The sequence below is a fragment of the Ornithorhynchus anatinus genome, chromosome 3 (genome assembly GCF_004115215.2).
Source record: "Ornithorhynchus anatinus isolate Pmale09 chromosome 3, mOrnAna1.pri.v4, whole genome shotgun sequence".
NCBI lineage: Eukaryota > Metazoa > Chordata > Mammalia > Monotremata > Ornithorhynchidae > Ornithorhynchus > Ornithorhynchus anatinus.
Genome location: NC_041730.1, coordinates 80,410,861 through 80,434,816, shown reverse-complemented (window position 1 = coordinate 80,434,816; position 23,956 = coordinate 80,410,861). Strand labels below are relative to the sequence as shown.

At 44.4% G+C, this 23,956-nt stretch overlaps 1 protein-coding gene across 1 annotated transcript in view; it reads right to left on the bottom strand.

The window, feature by feature from the left end:
• MAT1A (methionine adenosyltransferase 1A) overlaps positions 1-23,956 on the bottom strand; it is a 45,149-nt gene that overhangs the window by 7,109 nt on the left and 14,084 nt on the right. Inside the window, exons 4-7 of the mRNA XM_029060615.2 lie at positions 20,484-20,596; positions 14,851-14,994; positions 9,193-9,411; positions 604-786 (exon numbers count right to left, since the gene is read on the bottom strand). Of these exons, the coding sequence (XP_028916448.1) occupies positions 604-786; positions 9,193-9,411; positions 14,851-14,994; positions 20,484-20,596 (659 nt within the window). The remainder of the gene's footprint in view (positions 1-603; positions 787-9,192; positions 9,412-14,850; positions 14,995-20,483; positions 20,597-23,956) is intronic.

Below are 23,956 nucleotides of genomic sequence, written 5' to 3'. Positions count from 1 at the left end.
CACACAGTACGCACTCAGCAAATACGACTGAATGATGAATAAAGGGAGCAAGTCAGGGCGACACACAGTGAGTGGGAGAAGAGGAAAGGAGAGGTCAGTCAGGGAAGGCCTCTTGGAAGAGATGTGCCTTCAATAAGACTTTGAAGCGGGGGAGAGTCATTGTCAGATTGGAGGAGGGAGGACGTTCCAGGCCAGAGGCAAGAAGTGGATGAGAGGTCGTCGATGAGATAGATGAGATCGTGGTATAGTGAGAAGTTTAGCGAAGTCTGCAGTCTGGGTTACTGTAGAAGAGTAGCAAGGTGAGGAAGGAGGGGGCGAGGTGATTGAATACTTTGAAGTCAAGGGTGAGAAGTTTCTGTTTGATGTGGCATTGGATGGGCAACCACTGGAGGTTCTTGAGGAGAGGGGAAACATTCATTTCAATGAATTAATGAATGAAACATGGCCTGAACGTTTCTATAGAAAAATGATCCGGGCAGTAGGGTGGAGTGTGAACAGGAGTGGGCAGAGACAGGAGGCAGGGAGGTCAGCAAGGAGGTTGATATAACCATCTCAGGCAGGGAAAGGGGTAGAGTAAGGTCAGAAGCACGGCAGCCAACTCACTTGAACCAGAACTCGGCGACACAGCCCTCCTTTCACCAAGGATTTAGCAACCCAGCGGGCTGCGTAAGCAGCAGAACGGTCCACTTTGGTGTAGTCCTTCCCTGAAAAAGCACCTCCCCCATGGGCTCCCCAGCCTCCATATGTGTCCACGATGATCTTCCGGCCAGTGACCCCAGCATCACCCTGTGGAGGGAAAAAACAAGGGTCATCTTTGGGGTTTTTCTCTTTTTCTCAGTCACATTGAACTGGGGGATCATGGTCTGGGCCAACAATAATCGCTAGCATTGACCTGAGTCTCTGTCCCAGTAGTAATAGCAGTGATAGCATTATTTATTGAATGCCCACTCTACTAGGCTCATGGGAAGTATAAAATTACTAAGAGTTTTATTACCCGCCCAAAAAGAGCTTACATTCTAATGGGGGTGGGGGACATAAAATATTTGCAACTTGCATGTTCAAAATTAATTGAGCTCTCTCACACACACACATTAATAATAATCATAACAATAGTGATAATAATGGTATTTGTTAAACACTTACTCTTTACCAGGCACTGTACTAAGTGAAAGGGTAGATACAAGGTAATCAGGTTGGATATAGTCCCTGTCCCACATGTGGCTCACAGTCTTAATCCCCATTTTACAGATGAGGGAACTGAGCCCCAGAGAAGCAAAGTGACTTGCCCAACGTCACACAGCAGACAAGCGGCAGAGCTGGTATTAGAACCCAAACCCTGACTCCCCGGCCTATGCTCTATCTACTAGGCCTGGCTGCTATGCTAAAGAGGGTGTAAATAAGTTAATACATACTAGAGTTGACTGAAGGGACAATAATGGTTTAGAGCTCTGGGAAAGTATTCAGAAAGCTTGTTACAGAAGCAGGGATTTTAGGAGATATTTAAAAGTGGAGAGAGCTATGGTCTGAGATGGAGAGGGAGGGATTTTTAAGCTGAGGAACAGTGTGAGCAAGGAAACAACCATACAGTCGAGAGCAAGTTTTCGCTAGAAGGTTAGAAGGTTGGCTTGGGAGTAGAGGACAGAGAGTTGGAGAATAGTAGGAGTTGCTAGCAGATAGCTAAGCTAGGGCTAGATTTCATTCGTATTTATTGAGCGCTTACTGTGTGCAGAGAACTGTACTAAGTGCTTAAAAATTACAATTCAGCAATAAAGAAAGACAAGCCCTGCTTATACCGGCCTTATAGGAGCCTGAAAGCTGACTGAGTAGTTTTTGTCTGATGCAAAGAGACAAGGGAAGCCAGTGAAGGGTTTTGAGGAGAGGAGAGATGTGGGCCAAGAAATTATTCAGAGTGATCAATCAGTTAATAAATTATATTTATTGAGCACTTTCTGTATGCAGAGGACTGTGCTAAGTACTTGGAAGAGTACAGTATAGTAGAGTTGTTAGGCATGTTTCCTGCCCACAAGGAGCTTACAGTTTGAAGTGAGAGACAGACATTAAAATATGAATATGTACATAAGTGTTGGGGGGCTGAGGGTGGAGTGAATATCAAGTGCTTAAAAGGCACAGATACAAGCAGAAGAGCAACACAGAAAAGAGAGGGAGTAGGGGAAATGAAGGCTTAGTCGGGGCAGGCCTCTTTGTAGAGATAATCATTTTAATAAGGCTTTGATGATGGGGAAAGTGATTGTCTGTTGGATGTGAAGGGGGAGGGAGTTCCAGGTCAAAGGCTGGATATAGGCAAGGAGTCATTGGAGGCTAGATATAGGCAAGGAGTCATTGGTGAGATGGATGAGATCAAGGTAAAGGGAGTAGGTTGGTGCTGGAGGAGCAGAGTGAGCTGGCTGGATTGTTATACGAAATCAGTGACGTAAAATAGGAAGGGCAAGGTGATTGAATGCTTTAAAGCCAATGGTAAGGAGCTTCTGTTTGATGTGGAAGTGGATGGGTAACCACTGGAGGTTTCTGGAGAGTGGGGATATTCATTCAATAGTATTTATTGAGCACTTACTATGTGCAGAGCACCATACTAAGCACTTGGATGTACAATGTGGACTAAATTTTATAGAAAAATGGTCCTGGCAGCAGAGTGAAGTAAGGACTGGAGAGGGGAGAGAGATAGGAGGTGGGGAGTTCAGCAAGGCAGGATAGGATAAGTGCTTGGATCAGTGTATTAGCAGTTTGAGTAGAGAGGAAAGGGAAGATTTTTAACAACGTTGTAAAGGCAGAAACAATAGAATTGTATGACAGGTTGAATGAGACATAAGTCAAAGATATCACCAAGGTTTCAGGCTTGTTGTCTGCACAACAGTGGTTAGTACAGATTATAGGGGGGAAAGACTGGAGGGAGACCAGGGAGGAAGCTAATAATCTATAATAATAATAATGATCTATAATAATAATCAATACTAACAATAATAATAATAATGGTATTTGTTAAATGCTTACAAGTACCAAGTACCGTTCTAGGTGCTGCAGAAGATACGAGGTTATCAGGTTGGACACAGTCCTGTCCCACACAAGACTCACAGTCCTAGGTAGAAGGGAGTAGGATTTAATCCCCATTTTACAGGTGAGGAAACTGAAGCACAGAAAAGTGAAATGACTTACCCAAGGTTACACAACAGACAAGTGACAGAACCGGGTCTCCCAGGCCCAAACATTTGTTACCAGGCCATGCTGCTTCTCTGGGGCAAGACCGTAGTCTGTACCACTGAGGTAGCAGTGGAAAAGACCAGGGGGATCCAGGAGACGTTGTGCCAGAAAAATCAGCAGGATATGGCAGTGGACTGGATGTGAAAGATGAATGAAAGTGAAGAGTTGAAGAAGAGAGTAAGGTTGCAGGCTTCTGGGAGCGGGAGCATGGAGGTGGTGTTGAATGAGATGAGAAAGTGAAAAGGAGGATTGGGTTTAGAAGTAAAGATGATGACCTTTGCTTTAGTTTAGTTTGAGCTGCCAGCAAGAGGCTAGAGGAGATTCATTCAATAGTATTTATTGAGCGCTTACTATGTGCAGAGCACTGTACTAAGCACTTGGAATGTACAAATCGGTAACAGATAGAGACAGTCCCTGCCCTTTGACAGGCTCACAGTCTAATCAGGAGATTCAAGATTGCAGGACAAATGGAAGAGCCTGACTAGGGAGGTTGGCTAGTTCTAACCCTGGTTCTGCCACTTTCCTGCTGCATAACCTTGAACAAGTCATTTGACTTCTCTGGGCCTCAATTATCTAATCTGTAAAATGGAGATTAAGACTGTGAGCCCCATTTGGACTTGGACTGTATATCTATGTTTCTATTTATCTTGATGGTATCGATGCCTGACTACTTGCTTTGTTTTGTTGTCTGTTCTCCCCTGTTTAGACTGTGAGCCTGTTGTTGGGCAGGGATTGTCTCTATCTGTTGCCAAATTGTACATTCCAAGCGCTTAGTACAGTGTTGGTATTTGTTAAGCGCTTACTATGTGCCGAGCACTGTTCTAAGCGCTGGGATAGACAGAGGGGAATCAGCTTGTCCCACTTGGGGCTCACAGTCTTAATCCCCATTTTACAGATGAGGGAACTGAGGCACAGAGAAGTTAAGTGACTTGCCCACAGTCACACAGCTGACAAGTGGCAGAGCTGGGATTCGAACTCATGAGCCCTGACTCCAAAGCCCATGCTCTTTCCACTGAGCCACGCTGCTTCTCAGCTAGTACAGTGCTCTGCACACAGTAAGTGCTCAATAAATATGAATGAATGAATGAATGAATGAATGAATGAATGAACCTTATTACCTTGGACTTACCCCAGCACTTAGAACAGTGCCTGGCACAAGGCAAGCACTAAACAAATACCAAAAAAAAAAACAAAACAATAATTTATCTAGAGGGTGGTTGCTGAAGCCATGGGAGTGAATGAGTTCTCCAGAGAGTCTGAATAAAAGGGATGGAAGAAGAGCTAGTGAACAAGTGAACCACACTGAAAAGGAGAGGTCAGAGAGATAGGAGGAGAATGAGGAAAGAACTGTGTCAGCAAAACCAAGGTCTGATAGTGTTTTGGGGAGGAGGCAATGGTCCACTGTGTTTAAAGCAATGGAGAGATGGAGGAGGGTCAGGAAAGAGACCTGGCTATAAAGACACTACCTTGGAGAGAACAGTTTCTGTGGAGCGAAAGAGTCGAATGCCAGATCACAGAGTTGAGAAGAGAATTGATGGAGAGAAAATTGAGGCGGAAGTCATTTATGCCCCATCCAAGGAGTTGGTATAAGAATGGAAGCAAGGAGGTGAGGTGTTTGCTGGAGGGAGCAGTAATGTGGAGAGAGTGCTTTTAAAAAATGGAAGAGACTTGTGTAGGTTTGAAGGCAATGGGGAAGGTGCCATTGGAGAATGAAAGGTAGAAAATGGCTGGCTGTGAGGGAAGGGAAAGGAGTAGGAGAATATTATTTAAGAAGGTGGATGGAGATCAGGCAGGGGGAGATGATGAATTTAAGAAATGGGTGAGATCTGTTGGGAGACAACTGAAATAAAGCAATCATATTTATTGAGCACTTACTGTGTGCAGAGCACTGAACTTAAGTGTGTGGGAGAGTATAATATAAAAAGAGGGTCAGTTCTTGGCCCTCTTCTGTTCTCCATTTACACTCACTCCCTCGGTGAACTCATTCGCTCTCACGGCTTTGACTAACATCTCTACGCAGATGACACGCAGATCTACATCTCCGCCCCTGTCCTCTCCCCCTCCCTTCAGGCTCGCATCTCCTCCTGCCTCCAGGATGTCTCCACCTGGATGTTGGCCCACCACCTAAAACTCAACATGACCAAGACTGAGCTCCTCATCTTCCCTCCCAAACCCGGTCCTCTCCCAGACTTCCCTATCACCGTGGATGGCACGACCGTCCTTCCCGTCTCTCGGGCCCACGATCTCGGTGTCATCCTTGACTCGTCCCTCTCGTTCACCCCACGCATCCTATCCATTACCGAGACCTGCCGGTTTCACCTTTACAATATCGCCAAGATCCGCCCTTTCCTCTCCACCCAAACGGCTACCTTACTGCTACGGGCTCTCGTTATATCCCGGCTAGACTACTGTGTCAGCCTTCTCTCTGATCTCCCTTCCTCCTCTCTCGCCCCGCTCCGGTCTATTCTTCACTCCGCTGCCCGGCTCATCTTCCTGCAGAAACGATCTGGGCATGTCACTCGCCTTCTTAAACACCTCCAGTGGTTGCCTATCAACCTCCGCTCCAAACAAAAACTCCTCACTCTAGGCTTCGAGGCTCTACGTCACCTTGCCCCTTCCTACCTCTCCTCCCTTCTCTCTTTCTACCACCCACCCCGCACACTCCGCTCCTCTGCCACCCACCTCCTCACCGTCCCTCGGTCTCGCCTATCCCGCCGTCGACCCCTGGGCCACGTCCTCCCGCGGTCCTGGAACGCCCTCCCTCCTCACCTCCGCCAAACTAATTCTCTTCCCCTCTTCAAAACCCTACTTAAAACTCACCTCCTCCAAGAGGCCTTCCCAGACTGAGCTCCCCTTCTCCCTCTACTCCCTCTACCACCCCCCCTTCACCTCTCCGCAGCTTAACCCTCTTTTCCCCCCATTTCCCTCTGCTCCTCCCCCTCTCCCTTCCCATCCCCTCAGCACTGTACTCTTCCACTCAACTGTATATATTTTCATTACCCTAGTTATTTTGTTAATGAAATGTACATCGCCTCGATTCTATTTAGTTGCCATTGTTTTTACGAGATGTTCTTCCCCTCGACTCTATTTATTGCCATTGTTCTCGTCTGTCCGTCTCCCCCGATTAGACCGTAAGCCTGTCAAACGGCAGGAACTTGTCTCTATCTGTTGCCGACTTGTTCATTCCAAGCGCTAGTACCGTGCTCTGCACATAGTAAGCGCTCAATAAATACTATTGAATGAATATAATAGAGTTGGTAAACACTTTCTCTGCCCACAATGAGCTTACGGTATAGAGGGAGAGACAGACATAAATATAAATAAATTATGAGTAGGTACATTAGTGTTGTGGGGCTGAGGGAGGGGTGAATAAAGGGTGCAAGCAATTCAAGTGATAGGGCGATGCAGATGGGAGTAGGAGAAGAGGAAATGACGGCTTAGTCAGGGAAGACCTCTTAGAAGACATGTGCCTTCAGGAAGGTCTTAAGGGTGGGGACAATAATTGTCTGTTGAAGAGGGAAGTCGTTTCAGGACAGAGGCAGGACATGGGCGAGAGGTCGGTGGCGAGATAGATAAGATTGAGGTACAGCGAGTAGGTTGACATTGGAGGAGTGAAATGTGTGGACTGGATTGTGTATAGGAGAGAAGCAAAGCGAGGTAGGAGGGGGCAAGGTGATTGACTGTTTTAAACCCGATGGTAAGATATTTCTGTTTGATGCGGAGCTGGATGGCCAGCCATTGGAGGTTATTGAGGAGTGGGGAAAATTGGACTTAACATTTTTGTAGAAATATGATCCAGGCAGCAGAGTGAAGTACGGACCGGAGTGGGGAGAGACAGGAGGCAGGGAAGTCAGCAAGGAGGCTGCTACAGTAATCAAGGCGAGATAAGATAAGTGCTGGATTAATGTGGTAGCAGTTTGGATGGAGGGGAAAGGGAATCTTTTGTGAAGGTTTAACTGACAGGATTTAGTGACAGTGGGAAGATGAGGAGGAACAGGTGGAGTGTTTTAGGAGGTTGATGGAGAAATCCGGAAGCGTTCAGGCCTGATGGCTAAGATTTTACCATTAAAGTAGTTGGACAAGGTCATTAGGGATCAGGAAGGGTGGTGCTGGGGGGAAGACCGGGGGCTTCGGGGGGAGTTGAAGGTTTGGAATAGCAGGTGGGGTTGTGGGTGTGTGAGTCATCGAGAGAGAAATAATAGTGTTGTCGAACAGCGAACGGAGCTGAGTTAAAACATGAGGGCGTGAGTTTATAGTGGGAGAAGGCAGCCTGGAGCTGGGATTTCTGCCAGCTGCCTCACTGCAGGAGGTGAGTGGAGGGGAGGAAGCGGACTGTGGCAGTGAATGAGGGCTAGGGGTTGGAGGTGCTAGAGCAGTGAAGTCCCTGAAGGGCAAGGTAGCTGAAGGAGTTAAGGTTGGCGAAGGGAGTGGGGTTGAGGACGTGTGCTTTAGCATCAAGAGATGAGAGGGATGGGCTCTTCCTCCACTGCCTCATTTCCTCTTCTCCCACTCCCTTCTGCATCGCCCTTGTACTTGGATTTGCACCCTTTATTCACCCCTCCCTCAGCCCCACGCCACTTATGTTCCTATCTGTAATTTATTTATTTATATCAATGTCTGTCTCCCCCTCTAGACAGTGAGCTTGTTGGGGCTGGGAATGTGTCTACCAACTCTGTTATACTGAACTCTCACAAGTGCTTAGTACAGTGCTCTGCACACAGTTAAGTGCTCAATAAATACGATCGATTGTCAGAATCCAGGTGAAGTGAAATGGCCTGGGATGGGTGGAGTGAGATCTTAGTACAGCGCTCTGCACACAGTAAGTGCTCAATAAATACGATTGAATGAATCTTGAGTATGGAAGTGGTGAAAGGGAATGGGAATTTGAGGGGCAGGGGTGGGGGGAGTTCTGATCCTTGAGAACAATAGAAATACAGAGTGCATACTATGCTTCAGCATTACTCTCTGAAAAGTAGTTTAAGGCAATAGAAAATTGATTTTATACATAATTAAAATGAGTTTGAGGTCAGTCTATTAAGTTACATTGTTTCATTCAAAGAAAAAAGTGTGGGGTAAATAAAATGAAAGGGAAATTGAAGAATTATTTGGTTGTTTCTGTGGCACTCTCCCAAGTATTTAGTACAGTGTTCTGCATACAGTAGGTGCTCAATAAATAGCACTGATTAATTAGTTGATTGGTAGGGATTTGCTAATAATGAAAGGTCAGTCAAACCTTTCATGAGTAACAACCAACTTGCTCTTATTTTTCACCTACTTGAACCCAGATCTTCACTCTCACTGTATCTCTGGTATCCATGACTTTCCTCATCTATAAAATGGGGATTCAACACTTTTCCTTCATACCTTAGAATGTGAACCCTGGGTGGGACAGGGACTATGTCCAACCCTAATATCTTATATCTACTCCAGTGCTTAGTGCAGTGCTTGGCACATAGTAAGCACTTAACAAATGTCGCCATTATCATCATTATTATTATTGATAGCAATGATAATAATAATGATAATAATTATCATTATCAGAGAAAGCACCTACCTATGCCTTGGTTTTCAGTGTCCAGTCATAAAATCCCATGATGTGAACAGAAAGCGTCCGAGAATGGTTGTAGGGGAAAAATATATGTGGAGTAATACAGTGGGAAATGAGAAGCAGTGGGGTCTAGTGGACAGAGCATGGACCTGGAAATCAGGACCTGGGATCTAAATCCGGCTCTGCCACTTGTCTTCTCTGTGACCTTAGCAAGCGATTTCACTTCTCTGAGCCTCACTTACCTCATCTGTAAAATGGGGATCAATTAAGACTGTGAGTCCCATGTGGGGCTGTGTCCAACCTGATTAACTTCTATCCACCCCAGCGCTTAATACTGTGCTTGGTGCACGGCAAGCAGGTAACCAATGCCACTCAAAAAAAAAAGTTTAAAGTGAAAATGCCAAAGGAAATAGATATGAGGAAATTACCTGTGGCCCTCCGATGACAAACCTTCCACTAGGCTGCAAGTGATAAATGGTGTTATTGTCCAAGTATTTGGAAGGGACAACAGCTTGGATCACATGCTCCTTCAAGGCTTTGCGCATTTCCTCCAGGGTAATATCTTCATTGTGCTGTACTGAAACGACAATCGTGTGGACCCGCACGGGGATGACTGCTCCATTATCTTGTGTATACTGAACAGTCACCTAGATGGGGAGAGAAACACTAAGTCACTGTCATGCCTGCAGGCCTAGTGGAAAGAGCAGGGCCTGGGAGTCAGAGGAACTGGGTTCTAATCCTGCCCCCCCTTCTTGCCTGTTGTATGTGATTATGGGAAAGTCATTCAACTTTTCTATACTTCCATCCAAATGGCTACCATGTTAATTCAAGCATTCAGTACAGTGCTCTGCACAAAGTAAATGCTCAATTAATACTATTGATTGATTTCTTCTAAACCCACCTTGATTACTACATCAGTCTCCTCGCTGACTTCCCTTGCCTCTTGTCTCTCCCTACTCCAGTCCATACTTCACTCTGCTGACAGGATCATTTTTCTACAAAAATGTTCAGTCCATGTTCCCCACTCCTCAAGAACCTTCTGGGTTGCCCACCCACCACCGTATCAAACAGAAGTCCTTATCATAGACTTTAAAGATTCAATCATCTTGCCCCCTCCTAATTTACCTCTGTGATTTCCTACTACAACCCAGTCTGCACACTTCACCCTTCTAATGCCAGCCTACTCACTCTACCTATCTTGCCACCTACTTCTTGCCCTCATCTTGCCTTTGGCCTGGAATGGCCTCCCTCTTCATATTCAACAGATGTTCACTTTTCCCACCTTCAAAACCTTATTAAAATCATACTTCCTCCAAGGGGCCTTCCCCGACAAAGCTCTCATTTCCTTTTCTCCCACTCCCTTCTGCTCTTCCCCTTCCTGGGATTGGTACTCTTTATTCACCTCTTCTTCAGCCACACAACACCTGTTTACATTTTCATAATTTATTCATTTATATGAATGTCTTTCTCCCCCCTCTAGGCTGTAAACTCGCTGTGGGCAGGGAACATGTCTCCCAACTCTGTTATATTGATTGCATCTTCCAAGAGCTTAATATAGTGCCCTGCACACAGTAACCACTCAATAAATACGATGGATGGATAGCCTCAGTTTCTCCCTCTGTAAAATGGAGATTGATTACCTGTCATTTCTACCTTCCCAACACAACTACAATCCTCCCCTGCCTGTCCATCCAAACTGCTACCGTGTTGATCCAAGCTCTTATCATATGCTGTCCTGACTACAGCTGCATTAGCCTCCTTGCTGATGTAATTAATAAAAATGGTATTTGTTAAGCAAGTACTGTGTATGGACTACTGTTCTAAGCTCTGGGGTAGATACATGTTAATCAGATCGGACACAGTCCTTGTTTCACGTGAGACTCACGGTCATAATCCCCATTTTACAGATGAGAAATCTAAACAAGAGGAAGATGGCCAGCCTCAGCAGTCAACTAGAGAATTGTGGCCTAATGGAAAGAATACGGGCCTGGGAGTCAGAAGATCCGGCTTCTAGTCCTGGCTCTGCCAGTTGCTTGCTGTTTGACCTTGGCCAAGTCACTTATCTTCTCTGAGCCTCAGTATCCTCACCTGTAAAATGTTCTCCCTCCTACTTTGACTCTGAGTCCCATGTAGGACAGAGACTATGTCCAACCTGAAAAATTTGTATTACCCCAGCTCTTAGGACAGTGCTTGACATATAGTAAATTTTTAACAACAAATACCATAATAATCATTATTATTATTATTATTTTATCCTTCTTTATAAGACCTGCCTATCTATAAAACAGCTGAGGCTGTTCTGATAAATCATTCTAATTGGAGTAAAAATGTCTTTGAAAGAAGAAAAAATCCCTTAGAAACAGTGTGTCAGGTACTAGGATTAAAGGTTGTCTTGAGAACTGCCCATTTTTCCAGTAGCTCCCATGACTAAACCCCTAATCCTCTGAAGGATAAATCCCAGGGAACACGGCTTCTCTTTCAAGTGTCACATGTGGCTACAGACCCTACACTGGGGCCAAGTTCAATAGTCTAGGAAGAGGCCCTGGCGGAAACTAGACAGGGAAAGGAAACAGGTATGACAGGATGAACGTAGTGAGCCATTCGAGAGTCCTCCTGGGCACTTTCATTTGGATCAATGCCAAATCTCTTTCTGTACCCAGGGATATTCCTATGAGAACCAGTGTGGCCAAGTGGGAAGAACACTTTAGAAGTCGGAGGACCTGGGTTCTAATCTCAGCTGGGTCGCTTGTCTGCTGTGTCTGCAAGTTATTTAACTTCTCTGGGCCTCAGTTACCTCATCAGCAAAATGGGGATTCAATACCTATTTTCTCTCCTATTGAGACTGTGAACCCCAAGTAGGACCTAATGATCTTGTACCTACCCCAGTGCTTAGTACAGTGTTTAGTGAATATAATTATATCTCATTTTACCCTGCATAACCAAAGAAAGAATGCTTTTCTATCTAGGTGGACTGCTTCTTCCCATGAACCTGAAGCTGCCCATATTCTAAGATTTCCTTTTCTGTGAATCACCTTGCAATTTCCACATCACAGTATCATCCACCAGGTGGAGACAGGACATTCCAAGTACAAGGAAAAAGTTAAAAGCCAGGGAGCCTTTGTTTGCCAGTTTCAAGGCACGATAAAAGCCAATTGTCTTTACATTTCTCCCTCTCTCCAAAAATTCGCTAATTTGCATCTGCTGATGCAAACTCCAGCCAGGATTTCACTCATTATTTGTGTTGTTAGCAGCGTGGCCTAGTGAAGCGGCGTGTCCTAGTAGACAGAGCCTGGGCTTGAGAGTCAGAAGAACCTGTGTTCTACTCTCAGTTCTGCCACTTGTCTGCTGTGTGACCTTGGGCAAGTCACTTAAACCTACTGAGAGCTTACCTCCTCCAAGAGGCCTTCCCAGACTGAGCTTCCCCTTTTCCCTCTGCTTCCTCTGCTCCCTCTCTGCTCCCCCTGCTCCCTCTCTGCTCCCCCTCCGCCCCTTCCCCCTTCCCCCCTTCATCTCCACTCAGCTAAGCCCCCTTTCCCTCTGCTCCTCCCCCTCTCCCTTCCCCTCCCCTCAGCACTGTGCTCATTTGTAGATATTTTTATTACCCTATTTATTTTGTTAATGAAATGTACATCCCCTTGATTCTATTTATCATGATTGTGTTGTCTTGTTTTTGTCCATCTCTCTCCCCCGATTAGACCGTAAGCCCGTCATTGGGAAGGAATTGTCTCTATCTGTTGCTGAATTGTACATTCTAAGCGCTTAGTACAGTGCTCTGCATATAGTAAGCGCTCAATAAATACTATTGAATGAATGAGTAAACTTCTCTGTTCTTCAGTTACCTCATCTGTAAAATGGGGATTAAAATTGTGAGTCCCATGGGGAACAGGGACTGTATCCAACCTGATTAGCTTGTATCTTCCCAGGGCTTAGAATGATGCTTGTCACATAATAAGTGCTTAACAAATACCATCATTATCATCATTTTTATCATCATCATTATCATTATATCTGTTCTCCCCCCTTTCCCTCTCCTCCTCCCCCTCTCCCGTCCCACCCCCTCAGCACTGTACTCGTCCGTTCAACTGTATATATCTTCATCACTCTATTTATTTTGTTTATTTTGTTTAATGAGATGTACATCACCCTGATTCTATTTATTTGCCATTGTTTTTATGAGATGTTCTTCCCCTTGACTCTATTTATTGCCATTGTTCTTGTCTTCCTGTCTCCCCCAATTAGACTGTAAGCCCATCAAAGGGCAGGGACTGTCTCTATCTGTTGCCGACTTGTACATTCCAAGCGCTTAATACAGTGCTCTGCACATAGTAAGCGCTCAATAAATACTATTGAATTAAGCACTTCATCAGGTTGGATACAGTCCCTGTCCCACATAGATTGTACAGGCTAAGTAGGAGGAAGAACAGGTATTTAATCCTCATTTTACAGTGAGGAAACTGAGGCACAGAGAAGTTCAATAAATTGCACAAAGTGCACACCAAGCACTTGACAGAGCTGAGATTAGAACCCAGGTCTTCTGACACCCAGTTCTAGGCACTGGGGTAGATAAAAAATAATCAGGTTGAGCACAGTCCCTTCATACCCATTTTACAGACGAGGGAACTGAGGCGAAGTGAAGTGACTTCCCCAGGATCACAGAGCAGACAAATGGCCGAGCCATGATTAGAAGCCAGGTCTTTCAGCTCTTTCCACTAGGCCAGTATTGCACTCTCGCAAGTGCTTAATACAGTTCTCTGCACACAGTAAGTGCTCATCCAATATGATTGACAGATTCACCAGCCCCTCCAGAAGCCTGGGGGCCACCACCGGTACTCCCCACCCCCACCGTCCCTGCCAGAGCATCTGTAGCCTCACTTGTTTGAAATAAATAGGCTAGCCTGAAAAATGAGTAGTTGGGATGGGTTGACTGACATCGAAAACTGTTTTTCAGGGATTAATCAGAGAAAGAGTACACTGTTTACATGCCACTTTCATAAAAGAGAACCTGCAGGTAGCAGCTGATGCTTTGACGATTGAGGAAGCAGAATTCTCACTACAAAGCAAGGGACAAAAAGGGAAAGGCAGAATGCATGAACCTCACTGGGAAATGGATCTGACAAGTGTCCCAGAACACTTTCCAATCAATCAATCATTGGTATGTATTGAGTGCTAACTGTATGCAGAGTATGTACTATGTGCTTGGGAAAGAAGAGAATTGGTAGAATAGAATACAGTCTCTAGACTCTAAGCTCATTATGGGCAGGGTATGTTTATTGTATTGTACTCTCCCAAGGGTTTAGAACAGTGCTCTGCACACAGTAAGCGCTCAATAAATGTGATTAAGTGAATGAATGAATTAGTAGACGTGATTCCCACCCACTAGGAGATCGCACTTTAAAGCCCTTCAAGATTTGTCTAACTTTGTCTTTACTGGTAATAGCAATGGTGTACGTATGGGAAACTGCATTTCTTACATTTAGACCAGGTCTTTGCTTCATTTCATTCATGTATAAAATGTGGAGATTACTTAAATGCCTAAATGCAGTGAAGAGAGGATGAATGGGATAGCTTAGTAAAAGTTTTTCAGATGTAAGACCAACTGCAAGACAAGACTTGGTGATTTTCACTGTGGATGGGTCCCTCTGAAGTGGATAGATATTGAGGAAAAGGGAAAAGCATAAAGAGCAAAAAAAGCCTGAACTTGAGCCCTGAGGAGACTTCACAGCTGGCAGGTGTGGGCTCTTGGAGTAGAAAATGCAACCATTTCTGGGGAGTCTTGTAGTCTATGGTGCCCAGGTGAGGCACGACCAAGGATAAAATGCCTGGAATTGAATCAATCAGTGGCATTTACTGAGCACTTCCTGGATGCAGAGCACTGTACTAAGCTCTAGAGAAATATGATACTACAATAGAGTTACTAGATGAGATCCCTGCCCACAAGAAGCTTACAGCTCTCCTCTAAAATTAAATTCCCTCAGGTTTCTGGGAGTGGCATCGGGTCTGTTTGGAATGAATGATTTCATAAACTTCAACTGAAGAGAACTTGAGCGGTTTGCGTTTTCTCAGCCAGGGCCAAGGAAGGGACTTACCTGAGTTTTGGAATCAGGCCTCAGCCAGGGAAGGACCCCAGAGCGTCTCAGTTCGGCCATCCGGGCATTGAGCTTGTGAGCGAGAATGATCGTGAGGGGCATGCATTCTTCCGTCTCATCCGTGGCGTAGCCGAACATCAAACCCTGCAGGAAGGGAGAATCTCCATTTTAAAGAACAGACCAACCCCATGAAGCACAATAAGTGAGGTTTTGAGGACTCATCTGCTCTATAGCTTGCAACTGTAATTTTTCTCTTCGCTGATTTGGCTAGTTGTCATGGTTGAGATTCCCACCATTGAATCAAATCATGAGGCGGAGTTCTTCAAGAGAACACATAGGTCCCTTCCCAGAAAGCGGGAACCTATAGCAGAAACCTGGGAAGAGGACTTGCCTAATGGATCGAATGTGGGCTGGGAGGCAGAGGACTTTGGCTCTAATTCTGGGTCCACCACGAGTCTGCTGTGTAACCTTAGGCAAGTCACTTCACTCCTCTGGGCCTCAGTTACCTCATCTGTAAAAGTGTGGATTAAGACTGTGAGCCCATGGACTGTGTCCAACCTAGTTATCTTGTATCTACCCCAGCGCTTAATACAGTGCCTGGCACATAGTAAATACTTAATGAATACTGTAAAAAAATAAAAAGCAAAATGCAATAATCAACTTATCCCTACAGATCTTAGCTAGAACACCACAGCGGAATTAGGAAATATTCTTCTGACAGGGCATCTGCCTGGAGTCAGCAGAGTGAACGTTTGTACAGCTCAGTATTGGGGTGAGTACTGCAATCTTCCTTTTAATGCAGGGTTCTGCAAGTACACAACACAACCTCACTATAGGAGAAATGGGAGATCATGTGGCCCACTTGGGAGAAAGTGGAACCAGGAGTAAGGAACTCCAAGTTCTAGGCCCAGCTCTGCCTCTGGCCTGCTCTGTGGCCTTGGGAAAGTCTCAACTTCTCTGGCCTTCAGTTTCCTCATGGTAAAATAGGGTTAAGATTCCTGCTCTCCCTGCTTTTAGATTGTGAGTCCTGTGTAGGACAAGGACTATGGCCAATCTAATTATCTTATATAAATCAATTAATTATATTTATTTAGTATTTACTATGGTGCAGAGCACAATAGTAAGTGAATGAGATGGACAGAAAAGCTCATATTAGGTGAGAGTGGCAGTCATAAAAAATAATAAACAGGAAATAAGGTGGCCAAAAAGGAGTTTGGTGAGCCTCACAAGGGATCCCAAAGCCAGCAGCAGTGTGGATTAGTGGCTAGAGCATGGGCCTGGGAGTCAGAAGGATCTGGGTTCTAATCTTGGCTCTACCATTTATCTTATGTGTGATCCTCAGCAAGTCATTTCACTTGTCTGTTCCTCAGTTACCTCATCTGTAAAATGGGGATTAAGACTATGAGCCCCAAGTGGGACAGGGACTGTGTCCAACACTCCCAAGCAGTACAGTGCTCTGCACATAGTAAGCACTCAATAAATACCACTGATTAAGTATCATTGATTGATTAGCTTGCTTCTACCCCAGTGCTTAGTACAATGCCTCGCGTATAGGAAGTGCTTAACAAATACCGTGAAAAAAAGTCTGATTAGCTTGTATCTACCCCAGCGCTTAGGAGAGTGCCTGGACATAGTGAGCACTTATATACTATTTGAAAAATTAATTTAAAAAAAGCAAAGGTTCTTCAATTCTATCAAAAACTAGAACCCAGCTCAGGAATCCATAGAACACCTAGACATTAAGGGACACTCAGAAAAAAAATGGGAGATATTTAGAAGTTCTAGGACAAAGGAAGATGTTCCATACTCAAGTTGCTCTGTGAAGCAAACAGATCAGCGGAACTGAATCGTATTGTGGTGACCTCACAGGATGTGGTTAGACCAAAGTTATCCACTAGCTGTAAACCAATCACCAGGACTGAATGGCATCCAGCTGAGAATTCTGGTGAGAGTATGGAACCGATTGTGACAAATTGCTCCCGTCCTGGAAGACTGGAAAGTTGCCAGAATAATTCCCATCTATAAAAAGAGTTCCAGAGAGTTGCCAGAGTAACTCCCATCTATTAAAAGAGTTCCAGAGATCATTCTAGGAAAACCTGGCAAATTCGTAGAAACTGATCATTCAGTTTAGGATTGGGGGCCTTCTGAAAAACCCAACTTGTTATGGGGAAGACAGTGTGATTTCTGTAGGGGAACATTGTGCCTCGCTAAACTTCTGGGGTCTTTGAATAAGGCAATAAGCAATGGAATAGAGGCGATTTCTATTTTCAAAAGGCTTTTAAAGTACCTTACTAATCATAGGAATGGAGTGATTGATTGTTTATGGAAAGAATATTGACCAAAAGAAAAAAGACAAAGGGTGGGGTTAAATGGTCACATTTCCAGATAGATTATAAGATCACTGTGGGCAAGGAAGGTGTCTGTTTATTGTTATATTGTACTCTCCCAAGTGCTTAATACAGTGCTCTACATACAGTAAGCACTCAATAAATACGATTGACTGAATGAACGAGAAATGTAAGTGAGGGCATTCCCCGTGAGTCAATGCTAAAATTGATTTTGGTTGACATCTTCATAGGCCACCTAAACTGTAAATTCATCCTCTACAGTATAAGCTCACTGTGGGCAGAGAACATGTCTACCAACTCTGTTATACTGCACTCTCCCATGCGCTTAGTGCAGTGCTCTGCACACAGTAAGTGCTCAACAATTATGATTAATTGAAAAAACAACGTGATTGATTGACTGGGTACAGTGAAATCTCCAAGTGTGCAACTGACACTAATCTCTGCTGGGGTGGGGATCAATCATTCAATCCATTGATATTTACTGAGTGTTAACTATGTGCAGAAATGCCATGAAGGTGGGGACACAGGTAGTCCTCAGACTTACAACACAACCGTTTCCTGAAAAACGCATCGCGAGTCAAAACACTGAGTCGGGATGATTTTTCTCATAGAAACAGTACCGTAAAATGCGGGGGTCAGTTCTCGAACCAAGGTCAGATACTACAATGACCACATTGTCATGAAATGTTGGTGAAGCTAATGGAATCTGTTCCCCAGAAGGTGGAAACGAACAGCAGGTTCGGGAGGGATTTGGATAAACAAGAGGACAAAAGTCCCTTAATGGGAGTGTTGGGTATGTTACGTAGTTCAAACTCAAAACATGAGGATGGGCGTCATGGAGGTTCCTCCAAATATCTTGCTGCTATTCCTGGAGGCCAAATGTTGGGCTGGGTGGATCAGTGGTCTGACCCAATAATGGCTTTTCTGTTCTTACAGTATTTTCCCCTCAAACACAAAAGCGGTCTGAAACATCAAAAGGAAAAGAGTTCTGGGGACATTGTAGCCTGTGATACGGTGAACCCCAAAATAGGGAAACTACTCAAGCCCTCAACTCTTTTTAATGTGTTTAACCTTGGCAAATGCACTGCCCCAAATCACACACACCCAGAGTTCACTGTGGACAGGGAAGGTGTCTGTTTATTGTTGTATTGTACTCTCCCAAACGTTTAATATAGTGCTCTGCACACAGTAAATGCTTAATACGATTCAATGTGTGAACGAAATAGCTATTAGCCTAACCTACAAGTGCATGGCACCTCCTATACTTAATGTGCCCAGGAGACCAAGCCAGAGCATGCAACTCAGTTGCATTCTGTTTACTCAGGTTGATTTTAAGTAAAACTCTATGTCAGACCCAGCAGTGTGTTACTAAATAGATTGATTCAGCTGTCATTTCTTTCTATTTTCTAGTTTGTGAGGAATAATATGTCATTTCAGTTAGTAAGGAGTGTGAATCTGCGAGTTTTCTCTTATTTCATGTCTGTTATCTCACTGGGACATAGCAATTATAGGCTTACGATTCCTACCACCCAAAAGTACTTGAAATCCACTCAACAGCAGTCTCATTGGTAGGAGGCACTGGGCATGTAAAAAAACCAAAATGATAGTTGACATCTGAGACTTAGGGAACTTCACAGACCTAAGCCTTTAATGAGTGGAGTAGTCAGAGCTTGCAACCAAATTGTCCTCAGCTCTGCTTCAGACCTTATGCTTAAGGATTGCAGAGAGGTAAGAATGTAGTTCTGGCTGTCAGCCCTGCCCTTAGGGTGTTAAAAGTGCAAATAAATTTCACCTAAACACCTTAGATGCCCTACATTCACCCAGTTTCCTACCCCAACCACTGGTCTGCCTGTATGGATCTCGTCTGTATGGGAAATGCCAGGTCTACTTTGAGTGACATTTGAACTGACAAAATAGTTGTTATAATATTTATTAAATGATTTTCTGTTAGATGCAATTAATCAGATCAAACACAATCCCTGCCTCACAAACAGTTTGACCCCAAAAAAGTAGAATAGGTATATTATCCTCATTTCAAAGGTGAGCAAACTGAGACCCAGAAAGGTTAAGTGACTTTCCCAAGGTCATACAGCAGGCCAGTGGCAGAGTTGGAATTAAAACGCAGGTCTCCTGATACCCAATACCAAGCTCTCTCCATTTCGCTCAGACAAGCCATTTGAGAATGTGTGTTTTTCCCTGAAGCTAGCTTTCCACACTTCCTAATTGTCAGAAGCTCAACTCAGAGAGCCAGGATTTCCAACTTTCTTGGAATCGGAAAGATTCAGAAGTACTGTGGGGCAAGTGGGTGAAGAGTAAGGGTTTGGAAACTGGAGAGATGAGTGATTTTACTGAACTACTGTTTTCTCCTCTCGAGTACTTAGTACAGTGCTCTGCAAACAGTATGTGTTCAGTACTATTGAGTGATTAATCTAATCGATGGCCTTCCACCCAAGAGTTGGTGCTAAACAGTGCTCAGAGACAGCGATGAACTAAATAGAATTTAAGTCCTTCCATTGTAGGAGTAATAGATAAATATATATGGAGAGAAAGAAAGAGAGAAAGAGTCAATCAAGCATATCTATTGACAGCTTAATATGTGCAGAGCACTGTAGTAAGCACTTGGGAGAGTACAATATAACAATAAATGGACACATTCCCTGCCCACGACAAGCTTACAGTCTAGAGGATGAGCTTACAGTCTATATATATGGGACTACACAATATACACATCTAACGACTACAGTCTATATAGAGAGAACTATAGTATATAAATACATATATATATATATATATATACGTTACTTGTTAAGTTCTTACTATGAGCCAAGCACTGTTCTAAATGCTGGGGCAGAGAGGAAGAAGCATGGCCTAGTAGACGGAGCACAGGCCTGGGATTCAGGGCGAGGATTCTAATTCCGACTCCGCCACTTGTCTCCTGTGTGACCTAGGGCAAATCACTTCAATTCTCTGTGCCTCAGTTACCTCATCTGTAAAATGGGGATTGAGACTGTGAGTCTCACATGGGATAAGGATCTGTGTCCAACCTGATGGGCTTCATTCATTCATTCATTCATGCAATCAATCGTATTTATTGAGCGCTTACTATGTGCAGAGCACTGTACTAAGCGCTTGGAATGTACAATTTGGCAACAGATAGAGACAATCCCTACCCGATAACAGGCTCACAGTCTAAATGACTTATATCCGTGGCTTATATTCACCACACGGTCCCTGTCCCTCATGGGGCTTCTAATCTAAGTAGGAGAGTAAATAATGATTCCTTACCTGATCACCGGCACCAACATCCTCTTCGTTTCTGTACAGATAAACCCCTTGGGCAATGTCAGGGGACTGCTGCTCCAGTGCCACTAACACATTGCAGGTCTTGAAGTCAAAGCCTGGGAAGAAGAAAAGCAGGGGCGAGTCGGTAATCAGCCTACCACCAGATCCAGACGACATCCATTCACCCAAGGAAAGAGTCCTAGGCCTGATCCCCGCACACAGTGGGCAAGGGAAGCAGCGTGGCCTAGTGGACGGAGCACTGGCCGGAGAGTCAGAAAGACCTGGGTTCTAATTGCGGCTCCCCCACTTGTCAGCTGTGTGACCTTGGGTAAGTCATTTCACTTCCATGCCTCGGAGCCCTCATCTGTCAAATGGCGATTAAGACTATGGGTCCCACGTAAGACAGGGACCGTATCTAAACTTATTAGCTTGCGCCTACCCCAGTGCTTTGTACAGTGCTTGGCACCAAGTAAGCACTTAAACACCATTTAAAAAGGCTGTATGAGTTGCCTGCCCAGGACTCTGTTTCTCAGGGACTTGGCATTCCTGTATTATGGCAATAATTAGGTTCTTATTAGGCCAAACACTGTGCTAAACGTTGGGATGGACACAAGATCATAGGATGGGGCCCATCCTTTTCTCACCTTGGATACATTATCAATCAATCGGTGGTATATATTGAACATCTACTGTGGGCAGAGTTTTTGAGGGGAAGCAACCATAAAATAATTTACCATTAGGAGGAAGAAGGGCCAAAATAGTATACTATGAAACACTGTGTTTAATGTGCAAAGGATAGTAGTGAGTGCAAAAATTCTTAAGAGATGTAAAGAGGGAAATCACAGAGGGATCCACCTCCTCTTAAATGGAATCTGCTTTCTTCCAGCCTCATCATGCACCATCTATTGATGATACGAGAGAGTACGCAGAGACGACAGAATCTCTAGGGTTGTAGAATAACTAGAATAATAATAATAATGTTGGTATTTATTAAGCAATTTCTATGTGCAGAGCACTGTTCTAAGCGCTGGGGTAGATACAGGGTAATCAGGTTGTCCCACGTGAGGCTCACAGTCTTCATCCCAGGTTGTAATTCAATTAGAATGATTTACCAATCAATCAGTGGTATTTATTGAGTGCAGAACACTGTACTATGCTCACTGTACTATGTTCTGCTCTGTGCAGAACACTGTACTATGCTTAGGAGAATACAATATAACTGAGATGGTAGACAAATTCCTTGAAACCAACCTCCCAGGGCCTTTTCCTCGTCAACATAGACAAAAAAAACTTGGTTTGAACTGAGGGAGCCAAGAGAAATGTTAACCAGGTCGCTGATGAGGAAAAAAAAAATCAACCTCTACTGCTTCTTCCCTAACCCAAAAAGCTCAGTCACCTCCCCCACTGCTTCCTGTCTTGATTTGCAACCCCCTCCTTTGATATTCATTGGCTCCAAGGCTATTTTACACTTATTTTTCCTCACAACATTCTCCATAATCCCTTCTGACTTACCTAATGGGGAATTGAGGGCAAGAAATACATTAACCTGCACACTCAGGGAATAAGGCTCCTCACCCTTAATTAAGTTCTGACTTGGATTGCCCATCAATGGCCAGGAGCTTTACCATGAAGAAGCTCACTAATATTGAACAATACTGGCAATGATCCCCAGGGTAAGATGTAAGGGCTCTGGCAGTGGTGGAGGGAGAGGGAAATCTATTATCTAGTACCAATTTAGGAATTGTTATTAAAGGCACCTTAGTTTCAGTGGAGATCCACCCTGTCCAAATACCTAGAATTCACAAGTCAAAGTCAGACATTAGATATTTGTACTTAGTGTGCATCTGTCTATTTTCACTAAGGTGTTTTCTGTCACGAGGTGCTCTAAGGTATCCCATACAAAGGCAGGTAAGGCGAAATGGCTGATAACCATTAAAATTGCCGTTAACCATCAGTAGCCATTTTACCATGCCTGCTGCTGGCCAGAGGGGCTGGGTGAGAGAGTGTGGATGGCTTTGCCCCAGCCAACGCCACTACTGGAGAAACTGCTCAAACACAAGTCCAGAGAAGCAGCGTGAACTAATGGATAGAGCACAGTCCGGGAGTGCGAAGGACCTGGGCTCTAATCCTGTCTCCATCATGGACTCTGCTGCCTGACCTTGGGCAAATCAATTTAACTTCTCTGTGCCTCTGTAAAATGGGGATTAAGACTGTGAGTCCCATGTGGAACAGGAACTGTGTTCAGCCCAATTTGCTTGTATCCATCCCAGTGCTTAGTATAGTGCCTGGCACTTAGTAAGCATTTAACAAATGCCACAGTTAGTATTATTATTATTACTGATGGAAGGATAAGCTGTACAATGTACCACACGTCCTATGCAAATAGGGGGCTCAAAATATTGACTGTTCAATCACTGCCATGGCAACAGGGCATTTGGAGTCATGTTGTGTATCTGAGCAGCTTTTTAAGGGGTGCGCTGCACCTCACAAGTGGAGATAGTTAAAAAGAACGCCCTAAACATTGCTTCATAATAAATGAATCAACCGTATTTATTGAGTGCTTACTCTATGCAGGGCACAGTACTAACAGCTGCGTTGAATACCATAGCATTGGTAGGCAGTTTCATAACTGGCTCTCCAGATGTCTGGATCTGGTGAACTTTAATCTTGGAGAGCAATAACAAATGGAAAACAGCGCTAGGGTAGATACAAAATAATAAGGTTGGCCACAGTCCATGCTCCATATAGAACTTACATTCTCTTAATCCCCACTTTACCAATGTGGTAACTGAGAGGCACAGAGAAGGTAAGTAACTCGCCCAAGGTCATGCAGCAGACAAGTGGGGGAGCTGACATTAGAACCTAGTTCCTTCTGACTCCCAGGCTCATCCTGCTGGGCCATGCTGCTTCTCATCTGCCTACAGCAATTCATGAATGATTCTAGAGGAATTCAGGTGATGTGCAACACCTGTTGAATTAAAATAGTTTCCCAGACACACAGAAGAGCCTTCTAATACTGTCAACCTGATCTCTTGTTGGATCTTCCAGCATGAATTCACAGAATAATTTAAACAGAATTGGGCTTGCCATGTATCCCTGCTTTACTCTGTGGGGCATGGAGAATGGAGAGGGATCTGAAGCCACAGTGTGATTTTTCAGGAAGCGATCCAGTGGTCCTCTGGTGCGAATCTTCTTGGCAGAAGTTATTAATAGGATGCCCTGACCATTGGCAGAGTATGATCTTTTACCCTTTCTTCTTGAAGATGGTAATGATGTTGCTATCTTTGAGATCCTGTGGAATCTTGTCAGAGTTCCGTTTGTGGAGGAAGAGCTCAAGTCAGGGTTGAAGCAGGGGGCCCACTCCATGGTGGTTGATCTCAGGGGGTTGGTCAATGGTTAGCAGGTGTTCTGCTATTTTTTATGTCTCCTCTTCAGTGACAGATATCCTTAAGGGTTGGGACAAGTGTCATATCTTT